The following is a 14207-nucleotide window of genomic DNA, read 5'->3' on the forward strand; positions in this document are numbered from 1 at the left end:
AGAGAGAGAGAGAGAGAGAGAGAGAGAAATTTATCTTAGGAAAATGGCTCACACACTTATAGAAGCTCTCAAGTCCTAACTTCTTGGATCAAACGTCAAGCTGGAGGCTTTTCCTGACTCATGCAGCTGCAGGGGCTGAAGAGCTCAAGGTTGTCAGGCAGTATACTAGCTGTTAACTCCAATGAATGAATCCAAGATCTCCAGGCCAAATGGTGAATTGTTCACTCATGGACATTTGTAGGCAGCACAACAGAATCCCGATCCATAGAAGAGTGTCTTTTTTCCCAGGATGTCCATAAATATACTGGAAGCAGACCACAGTCCTAGGAAAACTCCCTTTCAACAGATAGGCTGCTCAAAATATATACATCTGATCCCATCATTGGAACAACCCACATCACAATTGCTTAAATCACACAGAATTGTGGTCCAGCCAAGTTGACACACAGCTCCAACTATCACAGTGGACTTCACAAGAGATGCTCTGCAAAGGGTTGTAGGACTTCTGTTTCTGGCTTTGATAGAGTAACAGGGCTAGATTTACTTGCCTACTTCAAACAAAATTTTAAAAACAGACAAATGTTTTAAAACATTTTTAGACACTAGACAACAGGAAACTCAGGACACGGACCTCTGAAAGAGAGGAAAGAAATAAGATGAATTCTAGAATTGCCCCATCTTGCTGCCTGAGAGAATTTCTAGGTTGTAGGGCACGAATGGGTATCCAAACAGAGCCCAAAGGTCTCCCTGAAATGTTCAGATTCTGAATAAGCCAAGTAGCTAAAATTCACAAAACAGAGTAGCAGAGAGAACATGGGCAACAGTGAGAGGTGGCTCTGGAAATCTGTAGGTTACCTCTTATTCTCCAACTGAATATTTATCTGCACCAAGCATGTGAAAAAAAACCACCTGAAACATGAGAAAGACCATGGGAAAGGATCAGGCAAACAATCCCTGCAGCTCACAGAGTGTTAGAAATATTTCGTGTTCTTACTAGCCAGAGGGGAAAGACCTCCTACCATACTCATCAAGTGATTCCTCCTAAGGATACTGCCTCATTTGTTATTCATTGCTGTTAAGCTGATTCCAACTCAGGCAACCCCATGTTGCAGAGACCTGAACTCCACAGTGTTTTCAAGGCAGCGTATCTTCTGAGGTGCCTCTTGGTAGGTTTGTACTGCCAGCCTTTTGGTTAGTAGTCCAGCACTAAACCACTTGTGCCACCCAGAGACTCTTTTAAAAGAATTAAACAAGATAAAGTATGAAAAGTACCTGGCAAAAAAGATGTTAGTATTTCTTTCCCCTTTACCTCTTCCTTTCTATCTTTTCCCCTTTCCTTTCCTCTTCCTATTGCCATTAGCCATGTAATCTTGTAAAGAGTTACTCAGTTCCTCCAGCATGTGTTTTCCTCAGTTTTAAAATGAATGGGCTAATTAGTCAGTCTCTAAGATCCTTTCAGCTCTAGAATTTTATGATTCAGTTATTTAATAACTTATTTTTATTTTTTGATATCCTTAAAATGTAACTATTAAGCGATACTTTTGAAATGAGTCCTTTATGCCTGGTGTGCTTGATCAAATTTTTTTTTTTTTTTTTTCCTAAAAGATCTCATCACATAAAGATCTTGGTTATATACATCTGAGTTGTGTAGGAAGAAAACTTGGTTTAATATGTAAATAGTTCCACATATATCAACTGCATCTACTTGTAACCACCTATTCCAAAGGATTTATGTTTCCTTTTCTTTCCTCCACGTAGGTACTACGCAGGAAGTCTGGAAGCTAAGTCAACAAATTATGAAACTATAGGTTTAATTCACACAGCAACAAAAGGGCTAATAAGAGCCATAGAAGATGGTGGGATAGATTCTGTGATGGAATGGGAAGTGGATGAAGTGCTGAACTGGACAAATACACTGAATTTTGATGAGTAAATACATGTTCCTGTTCTTGGGGAACAAGGGCAAGCATCATCTTATACATTTTTCTGTCTAGCATTTTCTATTCCCACATTAAATCCCACAAACGTACGCCTCCCCCAAAAAATGAGCATTTATTATTTATAAAGGAAAGAAGAAAATAAGGGAGAAAAATTTTAAAAAGGGATAATCCAAAAACTGAAAAAAGCATAGTAGACTTAGATGTTCTTTATTCTCAGAATTTATTCTCATGCCTTAGTCTAAAGCTGCTTTACTTGTAACTTTGGGGTTTAGAAACAAGGCTAAGAACATGAAGTTAGTAACACAAAGAATTTCCTCAATTTGTATTCCCTAATCTTTCTATATGAAACATTTAAAAGGAACTTTTTCAATGAAATACTATGGCCCTTAAAGAACATTTTTAAGATTTTTCTTGTGTGGTGGAAATAAAAAATATTTAATATAGCCATCAGAAAAATGCCAAATCACAACCACAATGAAATACCACTTCACACCCACTAGGATGGCTGTAGTTTAAGACAAATATTGACAAGGATGTGGAGAAATTGGAACCCACATATACTGCTAGTGGGAACGCACAGTGGTGCAGCTACTTTGGAAAACAATCTGGCATTTCTTCAAAAGGTTAAACATATAGTTACTGCATGATCCAGCAGTTCCAATTGTAGGTATATGCCCAAGATAAATGAAAACGTATGTCTACACAAAACTTGTACAGAAATGGCTATAGGAGCTATCTTAGTTACCTAGTATTGCTGTAATGAAAAAATACAAGTGGGCAGCTTTAAAGAACAATTTATTTTCTCACAGTCGAGGAGACTAGAAGTCTGAATTCAGAGCATGACTCCAGGGGGAGGTCTTTTTCTGTAAGCTACCAGCCATTCTTAGTGTTCCGCCATCTTCCATGTGTCTATCTTAACATGGCATCCTCCACCTCTGTGTATTCTGCTCTTTTCATAACTCAGAAGTGATTAGGTGCACAACTCACCCTACTCTAGTATTATTTCATTAACATAACAAAAGCAGAACCTGTTTCCAAATATGATCATATCCATAGATATAGGGCCAGGACTTCAGTATATATTCCAGTGGGACACGGTTCAGTCCACAACAGAAGCATTATTCATAATAACAAAATAGTTGAAATGACCCAACTGTCCATTAACTGATGAATGGATAAATAACATTTTGGAATATTATTTGGCAATAAAAAGAAACACAATACTGACATACTACAATATGGATGAACCTTGAAAACATTATGCTAAGTGAAAGAAGCCAGTCACAGAAGACCACATTTTGTACAATTCCATTTATAAGAAATATCCAGAAAAGGCAAAGCTATATATAGAGAAAATATATTAATAGTTGGCAAGGACTGGGTGTCATTATGAATTGGAACTTACAACAACAACAACAGAACTGGGGGTTGCAGGAATTGGGAGGGTTGAGGGCTAAAGGGTGTTAGGTTTCTTTACGAGGAATGAAAATGTTCAAAATGTATTGTGGTTGTAGATGCACAACTCTTATAGTGAATATTCTGTAAGACATCGAATTGTATACCTTCAATGAGTGAACTGTATTGTATGTGAATTAGAGCTCAACAAGCTTTTAAAAAGATTTAATATTTACTCAAATCCAATAATGAATGTATTACATGATGAAGGGGTAGAAAAATTAAAAATAAGTAGTGAAAGTAAAGAAATACAAGAAAAAGAAAGAAATTAGGAAGATAAGAAAAAATGATAAGAAAAGTCAAGTTGATGGTTATTGAAAATAGAAATGAAAAAGAAAATGACTAAAAGCAACAAAAGGAAAATAGGAAAAAAAAAGAAATATATATTGCTAGGAAGATCATATTAGAAAATAAACAGGGAAATATGGGAAGAAATAAAGAATTATCCATGTCAGATGCTCAAAGATATTTCTTAATAAATAGAAAAAAGAGGTAAAATAGCCCCAATATCTTATCCAGACCATTATATTGGGGTTTCCTATAGACACTCATCTGTGGTTTCTAGGACTAAATACATACAGATAGCAGTAATGATGCAAGAAATGACACCCCCCAAAAAAGAATCGTAATGCCTTACTTCTACTTCCTTTCTTGAGAGTAAAAAGAATTGGGGTAGAGAAACGAGGAAAGAAAGGGAGAAAGAAGTAGAGGAGGTCTGTTTCAAATGACTTTCTGAGGATGTTGTTGTTATATGCCGCTGAGTTGGACCCAACTCGTAGTGACCCCTCCTTGGGTTTCTGAGGCAGTATCACTACGGAAGTAGATTGCCCCATCTTCCTTCTAAGGATTGGCTGGTGGGTTTGAACCTCCAGCCTTCTGGTTAGTAGTCAAGTGCCTTAGGCACTATAGAGAATTCTCTCAGGTGATCTTTTGAAGTGCTCCTCTGCCTTACTTTTATACAGTTGACAGATGGTAATACTCACCACTATTCTTACACAAGGAGCTCTGGTAGCATAGTGCTTAAGGTACTTTATTGCTAACCAGAAGGCTGGCAGTTCAAACCCACCAGCCACTCCTTGGAAGGAAGGTTGGGCAATCTACTTCTGTAGTGATACCGCCTTGGAAACCCAAGGAGGGGTCGCTATGAGTCAGGTCTGACTCGACGGCACATAACAACAACATTCTTACACAACTAAGTAATTCAAAGGACCAGCAAGCTTCAGTGAAAGATTACAAAAAAATCACATCAATGTCCTGTATTACTACCGTAATACAAAAAGAATAGAAGAATAGGCTTCAAAGGGATGAGATGAACAATATCCTAGGCATCTCAGTCTACACAGGCTTTCCCTACTATCACCCCTAATATCCCTCTCTAGTAGATGATGAAGACTCTTAATAGCTTCCCTTTGTGGGAAAGAGGACAAAAACAGAATAAACTATGAAGCATTTCTTCATATCATATCCTTTATTTTGAGTAGGATGAATATAGGTTACTTTGATATGGTAAAAGTAACCCTGAAAATTTCAGCTTTTTGAAAATGCAAATACCTCATGTTTCCAGATTATATACAGTTTCTTGATACCATTATACCAGTCTATTCTATGACTTGGATACAATCATAATTTGGCACTGACTTGGAATCTTAGAAATCAAGATTCGATTAATCCCTGGCAAATCTCAGGGACAGCAAAAATTCTAAATGCAGTCCAGAGGTATTATTTGTAAATATTTCAGAAGCATTCCTAACCACAGGCCATTGATTATCTCTGGCAAGACAAAACTTTGCAAAGAACTTCTCTTTGTTCACTGCAAACATTTAATATAGTAACTACCTTCTTCAAATCCCATCCCATTTGTCCACATTCTACCTTAGATATTACTAGTTCTTTAGATATTTGTAACTGGATTGAGGACATCTGGTTTGATGAGACTTTCAGAGTATGGCATTTTTCCACACTCTGAGAATTTGTAGCTATTATGTCTTTGGAGACTGTCTTTCAAAATCTGTGGACAGTTTTCTTTTTTTATTTATTGTGATTTGGGTGAAGATTTACAGAGCAAATTCACTTTCCATACAGCAGTTCACATATACTTTGTCTCATGTCATTGACCACAGTTTACCACAATGCAACAGCTCCCCTCCTACTTCCTCCTCATAGTTGCTTCTTCCCAGTGTCCATCCCTCCATACTCTCCTGTCCCCTGAGCTGTCTCCTTGTGCATAAGCAGCCCTTCCTTCTCCCATGATTGTTCTCTCCAGGGCGTGTGTCTACTTGAGGTAAATGTTTAACTCACATGCCTGTACATTGTTTGGCTGGAAACCACAGGTGTGGGTTCAATTCCAGACCTTGTGGACAGTTTCCAAAGCCTAACCATCATCGTTGTTGTTGTTAGGTGCCTTCAAGTTGGTTCTGACTCCTATCAACCCTGTATACAGCAGAACCAAGCACTTCCTGATGCTGTGCCATCTTCATAATTGTTGCTGTGCTTGAGCCCATTGTTGCAGCCACTCTGTCAATCCATCTTGTTGTGGGTCTTCCTCTCCCCGCCCCCCCCCAATAGAATCACTTTTATTAAGTCTTAGACATAACAAAGACAAAACTGAGACAGTCTTTGGATGTGGAAAACTATCAGCATGAAAAGAGGGGTCCCTCTTCCTCTTTTTTGCTGACCCTCTACTTTTCCCAGCATGATGTGCTTCTCAACTTTTTCCTTCTGATAATATGCCCAAAAGGACATGAGATGAAGTCTCACCCTCCTCATGTCTATGGAGCATTCTTCCTGTACTTCTTCTAAGGCAGATTTGTTCATTCTTCTGGCAGCAGTCCATGACATTTTTAGTATTCTTTACCAGCACATAATTTAAAGGCATCAATTCTTCCATCTTCCTTATTCGTTGTCCAGGTTTTGCACGATGATTGAAAATACCATGACTTGGGTCAGGCACACCTTAGTGAGAAGTTCTTTTAAAATAATTGAGTAAATTCATGTCCTGAATCTTAGGTCAAGCAAGGTCAGTGTTAGGCCCATAATAATGACATATATTAGTGCCAAATTGTCAGGACTTAGCATACCTTTGATCAAGGTCCTTTATCTTGTTTTCTTGAAGGTGGAATGAAAACCTTCCAAGTCCTAGGAAGCAAGATGATTGAAATCCAACTCTTTATAAATGTTCCTGAGTAACAACTGAAAGCACAAAGTCTGCCTGTGTTTAAAGTCAAGCCAGAATGAATTGGCTACTAAGAGGTCCTGGAAGGTGCTTATATCACCTGTTGTCCTGCTTTCTTTCACTTAACAATGTGCCAACAGTATCCCATTCAAGGCTATAGAATAACGTCTGTGGAGCAACAACAGGTAGCAATTAGTAGGTAAGAGCAGACTTTAAACACAGTACCTTATTACAGTTAAATGCTATTGGATATTAAACCAAAAACCACACTCACTGCCGTTGAGTTGGTTCCAACTCATAGCAACCCCTCCTTGGGTTTCCGAGGCAGTATCACTACAGAAATAGATTGCCCAATCTTCTGAGGAGTGGCTGGTGGGTTTGAACCACCAGCCTTCTGGTTAGCAGTCAAATGCCTTAGGCACTAAACCACCAGAGCTCCTTATTGGATATTATGTCCTTCTTATAGCAGAAAACTTCAGGAGTCCAAAGTTAGCAAAAGTAAGGAATAGAGCAATTGGAATCAATAAATACATGGAACATCACAGTATTTTCTGAACTACATAGCAATTCCAAGCCTCATCCTTTTTCTTCTAGCTTACTTTCAGCATCTGCTGTGACCATTCCTTACCCGATTTCTCTTGTAATAATGAATGCAGTTGAAAGGAGGAAGACTTGGGTAAGGAAGATAGGAGTCTAAGATGAAATGGAATAAGGTCACAGGAAACCTGCCCTTGGAGCTTTCTCTTATCCTTGTGGCTCATAGGTTGCCTTTCCCTACTTTACCACTTCTCAGGCTACCCTGGCCTCCTCTTTCTTCTTAGTTCAGTCTCTGTTTAGGGAACTAAGGACATTTACTCTACTTGAATGGAATCTTTTCTGTTTACTGGACATTGCAAAATCAGGGGCAGTAGCAGCAGCAGCACAATTTCTCCAAGAAAGTCATGAACCATACATTTTTAAATTTCCACTGACTTGTCAAAGACAATTGATCTTGCAATCCTGAACAAAGGAGAAGGTGTTTCCCTCACCCCTGACTTCTTCCCTCTCCCAGAGTCTTCTATCCATTCTTTTAGTTTAGAAGTTATTAGTGAACATCTTAGTGGACATTTGACAGAGGATATGATCTTGCAGGAATGAATCAGGATAAAATGAGGAGAGGTGTGCTGGAGGGAGACAAAAGGGTACTAAAAGATGGTGGGTACCATTTTTTACCTCTTTCAATTTCTTGACTAGGAGTTGCTTTCGGTGCCTGTGAGCTCTCAAGAGGTGGGAAAGTCATGAGAATTAAGCATTTATGTGTGTGAAATTGTCACCATTATTCTAAGCTTTCTTAGAGTAAGTGGAATGTTACAAGTAGTCTAAGAGCATGTACTAATGAATCAGCTTATTACTGTCTAATGAATCAATTTAATTTAATGAATGCTCATACAATACGCTTAGGTATATTGCCAACTGGAAGGAAATTGCAACAAGCAACTCTTCAGCCAACTTCAAAGGTAAGTGATTTCTAGCAATACTTTTGTGAAAATTCTTGTGAACAAAAATGAAACATGAATGGTGGTGGAATAATTTGGAGGATAGTGGTAATGACTGCAAAACAGGATGAACACAATCAGTGTCACTGAATTATGCATGCAAAAATTGTTGAATTGGCAAAAGTTTTGTTACATGTATTTTTACCAAAATAAAAAACTGGGGAAAAATTGATAGTCTACAGATGTACATATTTCTAAGTACCTACATTTCAGCACCCTGCACAGATACACAAGTACAGATGTATCTGAATGTCATTTGGCCTTTACATGTGAGATTGTTTTTTGGGAATAGAAGAAAATTATCTATTTTATTTAGGGTTAGATGAATTTTTTTTAATGAGTTATATTTATATATATCATCATTTTAAAAAGTTATATATCTCATGGTTTCAGTAATCATTTGAAATGCGTAAACTTTACTTGGCAAAGTAAATGTCTTAAAATATTGGAAACATTCTTTTAAAAAATTTGTTCTATGCCATTATTTTCCCCACCAGTGGTCAGCAATACTTCAAAGCTGAAAGTGATAGCATGTTGAAGAATATCATCATATCCAGAATCATTATCAGTGATTCCAACATCCCACTACCCACTGTTATCAAGCTGATTCTGACTCATAGTGACCCTATAGGATAGAAAAGAACTGCCCCACAGGGTTTCCAAGGCTATAAAGCTTTATGGAAGCAGACTGCCTCATCTTTCTCCTGTGGAAAGGCTGGTGGGTTTGAACTGCTGACCTTTTGGTTAGCAGCCCAATGCTTTGAATACTGCACCACCAAAGCTCCTGTGATTCCAACATAGCCACAGCCTAAATATAGCTACTATATAATCTGAGTGTATGAGCTGTCTTGCTATCAGAGTGGTTACAATTATGGTCTTGATTCATACTGCCTGGGTTTAATTTCTGGCTCTACTACTTACTGGCTGTGTGATCTTGAACAAGTTACTACCCTAGTTTCCTCATCTATAAAATGGGAATAATAATACCTGCTGTTAGTTTCCTAGAACTGCTGTAACAGAAATAGCACAAATAGGTGGCTTTAACAAACAGAAATTTATTTTCTCAGTTTGGGGAAGCTAAAAGTCTGAATTTAGGGCACCAGCTCTAGGGAAAGGCTCTCTCTGTCCCCTTTGGGGGCAATCTTTGTCTCTAGCCTTCCGTTCCTCCCTCTGTTGGGCATTTATCTTTCTCTCATTGTTCTGGCTTGCTTCTGTGCCTTACCTGCTCTTTTTACATCTCAAAAGTGATTAGGTTTAAGACACTCTATGCTGCTATGGTCTCATTCATGTAACAAAGAGAACCCTAGTACCAAATAAAATTAAATCTATAGATATAGGGGTTCGGATTCCAACACATTTTGGGAGGATACAATTCAACCCATTGGTTGTTGGAAGGTAATAAGAGGCAATATATGTAAGAAGCTTAGAATAGTGCCTGGCACATAACACATAATAAATGTTAGCTATCACTAGCATTAACTCTCTACTTTTTTCCAGCTCACAGCTGCCACTACAGTCCAAACCGCCATTGCCCTGTCACATTCTGCTATAGCTTTCCAATGGGTACTCCTCTAGCTCATTGTCACCCAACAGGTGGGGAGTGAGCTGTAAAAAAATTCAAATCAGCTAAACACTTCCCGTCTTGGTTCTCCAGTGCTGCTACAACAGAAATACAAGTGGATGGCTTTAACAAACAGAGATTTATTCTCTTACAGTTTAGGAGGTTACAGGTCTGAGTTCAACCTGCTAACTCTAGGGGCTCGGTGAAGCCCCCTTGACTGTGGCTTGAGCTCTGGCTACTGTTCCAGGCCCCCATTAGAGTCTGGAGGCTTGTTCTGACTCACACAGCTGGTGGCTGCTGAAACTGACAAACCCAAGATCGACAAGTAAAATAGCACAACTCCAAGATTGGCAGGCAAGATGGCAGGCCATTGAGATGAGAACTCAGTCAAATGCAGGATCCGGATGTGCCAAAAGCTAAAGACTTTCCTCAAAGCTTCCCCATATATACTGGAAGCAGGCCACACTCCAAGCAACTAAGAAGCTGCTCACAGCAGATTCCACCATGGAGTTGATTCTAATCTCTTCATGGGGAATAACTGCCCCCAGCTGCCCAGCCACTCAAAAGCATGGCCCAGCCAAGTTGATGCACAACCTTAACTACCACACTCCCCTATTCAAAAACACTTCAATTTATTTAACATACTTTTCTTTAGCAATTTCTATGTGGAAGTGCTGTCCTAAAGTGCATTATAAAATTAACTCATTTGATCTTCAAGCTAATAACCAAAATATCAAAACTCGTGCCGTTGTGGCAATTCCAATGCATAGCAAACGCCATTGGGTTTCTAAGGCTGTAAATCTTTACAGAAGCAGACTGCCTCATCTTTGTTCCATGGAACAGCTGGTGGGTTTGAACCACTGACCTTTTGGCTAGTGGTCAAGTGCCTTAACCACTGTATCACTAGAGCTCCTTCAAGCTAGTAAGATAGGTTCTATTATCTGCATTTTACAGTTGAATAAACATGAAGGCTAAGATGCTTGCTCAAGGACACACAGCAGTACTGTCAGGGAATTAGCACTGTAATCCATGCTCTTACCTATGACTACACTGCTGCTTCTCAGTTTTTCACTGTACTTGGAATAAAACCTTAATTTTATCATGGCAGGCCTTCTGGATCTGGCTCTGGCCATCTTTCTACCCTCGTCTGTCCCACTCTCTCCCTTACAATCTAGCATCAGTGGTTATTTGCCTGTTCCTCAGACACACACACGTGATTTCTATTTCAAGGGAACCAAAGCTCTGGGTGGCACAGTGCCTATGGCATTTGACTGCTAACCAGAAGGTTGCTGGTTCAAACCCAAGAGCTGCTCTGTGGGAGGAAAATGGTACTTTCATAAAGATTTACAGCCTCAGAGACTCACTATGAATCAGAATTGACTTGATGGCAGTTGAGTTGGTTTAATGGAGTTGATAGCCTTCTAGAGGCCAGTCCCAGATAACTATCTTCACTAGAGGGCAGGGCATTATAGATTTTGAACAAAACAAAAAGGTTGTGAACAAAACCTATAATGAACAAAACCATTAAATTACCAATGTATCTTGGTATAGCAGGTTTTCAGTGCAGATAAAATATAAAGAAGTGATGAGTACAAAAATGGAAGCAGAGAACATAAATTATTGATTTGAAAGGGATTACTGTGAAAAGGAAGCCCTAGTGGTGCAGTGGTTAAGCACTCAGCTGTTAACCAAGAGATTGGTGATTTGAACCCATCACACGCTCTGTGGGACAAAGATGTGGCAGTCTGCTTCCATAAAGACTTAAGAGTTTGTGGGTTAGTTCTGTAAAAAAGGAAAGATGGTACTTAAGAATTAGATGATAGTTAATGACGACAGAAGGAAAGATGGTTAGTTAGATGGTACGTAGGAGCTTAAAAGCAAGTGAAAATTGTTTTAAGTAGTAGAAATTTGCATTATTATAAAAGCCAGTGGAAGGTAGTACATTGAACATGTTGGCACTGGAGCAGGGAATGTTGTTGTTGTTGTTATTTGCCGTCGAGTCGGCCCCGACTCATAGCGACCCCTCCTTGGGTTTCCGAGGCAGTATCACTACGGAAGTAGGATTGCCCAACCTTCCTTCTAGTTAGCAGTCAAGTGCCTTAGGCACTATGCTACCAGAGCTCCCAGAGCAGGGAATAGGTGCCCCTTTATGTAGCAGATCAAATCCCAAGCAAATCTGGGAACTTTAGCTCTTTACATGCACCATCACATATAACTCTCATAAAAACAGTGATGTGGGGGCTATTATTCTTGTTTTACAGGATAACTTGCCTCCAATTACACAGCTAGTAATTAGCAGAGTCAAATTTCAAACCCAGGTTCTGAAGAGCATTCTGTAGATGGACAATTATTGTGATAGTGAAGAGTTATTTCAGAAAATTGGGCATAAATGGATTTAGTTAAATAAGATATATAGCTGTCTGCTCTAAAAATGGTTAAAGGAATGTGGAATAGATCTTTCCTGGAATATAGGAGTACAGTGAATGAACTTGTATGGTGTCACATCTTGCATATAATTATTTGTCATTCCTCTTTAGGCTTCAGCTTTGAGCAAGCAGAGAAAAATATGTATGACTATGAAGATTTATCAGAGAGTCTGATGGAGATACCAGACGATCGTTCATATAATTATGCAAGATCACATTTTCCTAGGCTGACACCTGAGTCCACTTATGGAATGTAAAATACTTTATTTTCTTCTCTGAGCCTGTGGAGCCCTACATCTATTAGTTATAACAGAGTTAGTTTATTCTGACTGGAATGATGTGTGTATTCTTGGGCCTAGAACTTAGCCCAATTAAGATAGATTGAACAGAAACAGAATATTGAACTCAGTTAAGAGTGGTCCTGGGAAATGTGGGAATCACCCCTGCTATTGAGAAACTAGTATTTTAAAAATCACACTTAAATAAAGTTATGACACTTAGGTGCAAATGATCTTCAGACTGATTATCTTTATTTGAAGTATTTGGTGCATTACAAGGCAGTTTTTCTATTATCCCAGATCCAAATGTGCCTCGTTTCCTTTCCTATCACTTTGTCTTTCCATTTTTCCACTTTTCTCCACTATACTTTTTTCTTTCCTCTCGATTTTGTCTGCTTACCCAACTTTACCTTTCTCAATTTCTCTCCTAGTCACTCTTCTACCTGCTTAGTAATTGCTTTTTTCCTGTTTCATCTCTTTATATATTTTTGTTTACATTTCTTTACTTATCAATTTTCTTTTTCCTTCTAGATTCTTCCCCTAATCAGTTCTTTTGCCTTCTAACAAAAATAATGAGGTAGGTGATACTATTATCATTGTTTTACAGGTGAGGAAACACTTACAGAAGTTAAGTAACTTGCCCTCAATTACACAGCTAGTAATTAAAAAAAAAAAAAAAGATAAACCCATTATCATTGAGCTGATTCTGACTCATAGTGATCCTGTAGGACAGAGAACTGCCTCCATAGTTTACAAGGCTGTACATCTTCATGGAAATAGACTGCCATATATTTCTCCCACTACTGTCTCCTTAGGCAAACACCAAGCCTGGCACACAAAAAACACAAATATGTGGACAAAATGAAGGAATCTTAACAGACATTCTTTTAGAATTATTTATTCAAGATGCATTTTACAGTGGTTTCAGGTAACAGTGAAAACAAACACATTCAATACTAAAATTTATATAAAATACATGATTTCATTAATGCGCAATTAAATTTGAAATGACAGATAACTAACTCTATACTTAAAGCCAGTATACTGGTTTTCTACTTTTTTTTTTAAAGACCAGCCTTTGAAATGTTATAAATTTATAAATGTGGTCTAAAGAAGAACATTGGGCATTTTAAGGTTTAAAATAGGCTATTCTATAATAACCATGGATTTATGTACCTACTGATTGTGAGTAATTGAGCTTGGGTTCATAATCTACTAACCAAAAAATAAGTCACATTCCGAGTGGCTTAGTAAAATAAAATACTCCTATCTCCCTTATTCTTTCTTTATCTCCCCAAAACTCCCTAGCCACCCTCTCTTCCAACTAGGCACAGGTAAATAATTTGATATAAAACTCCAACTAACCTGGAAGCATCTTCAGAAAGTATTCCTGGTATGTGTATGTGATGACAGAAGATTCAAGAATATAATTTTCTGTGTAAATGGCTCCCAAAGATTTAGCTTTTTAAAAAACAGCATAATCCAACATTTTTTGGGACCTAAAGAGCACTGGATGTATCAGAGATTTCAGTAATATGTAGTAGCCAGTCTGTCAATATTACTTTTGTGGTCAAAACACAAGCAATACACTTTGGGATGGTTATGACCAACACAAAGCACACTGGGAGGGCTATAATCTCCCTTAATATGGACACAAGTGTTAAACTTTATTAGTTCTTCAAATAGCTTCTCTACTTGCTTTTCACTGACTTTGTGGTGAACTAATTGGTGAACCTTAGATTCTTTCCACTTGAAATAGTCTCAAGTTAGACACTGTCCATATAAAACTTGTAATTTACTATCTTGTAGCCTTGGACAAGTTATCTAATGTCTCCAAATT

The 14207-nt window shown here is 38.3% G+C and overlaps 1 protein-coding gene across 1 annotated transcript in view; it reads left to right on the forward strand.

Moving 5' to 3' along the window:
- Nucleotides 1-12346, forward strand: part of CUNH11orf65 (chromosome unknown C11orf65 homolog) — a 59770-nt gene extending 47424 nt beyond the window's left edge. Inside the window, exons 6-8 of the mRNA XM_042780358.1 lie at nucleotides 1759-1929; nucleotides 8008-8063; nucleotides 12201-12346. Of these exons, the coding sequence (XP_042636292.1) occupies nucleotides 1759-1929; nucleotides 8008-8063; nucleotides 12201-12346 (373 nt within the window). The remainder of the gene's footprint in view (nucleotides 1-1758; nucleotides 1930-8007; nucleotides 8064-12200) is intronic.
- The last annotated feature ends 1861 nt before the right edge of the window (nucleotides 12347-14207 follow it).

Source organism: Orycteropus afer, unplaced genomic scaffold (genome assembly GCF_000298275.1).
Source record: "Orycteropus afer afer isolate SDZICR_OR568_19922 unplaced genomic scaffold, OryAfe1.0 scaffold00036, whole genome shotgun sequence".
Lineage (NCBI taxonomy): Eukaryota > Metazoa > Chordata > Mammalia > Tubulidentata > Orycteropodidae > Orycteropus > Orycteropus afer.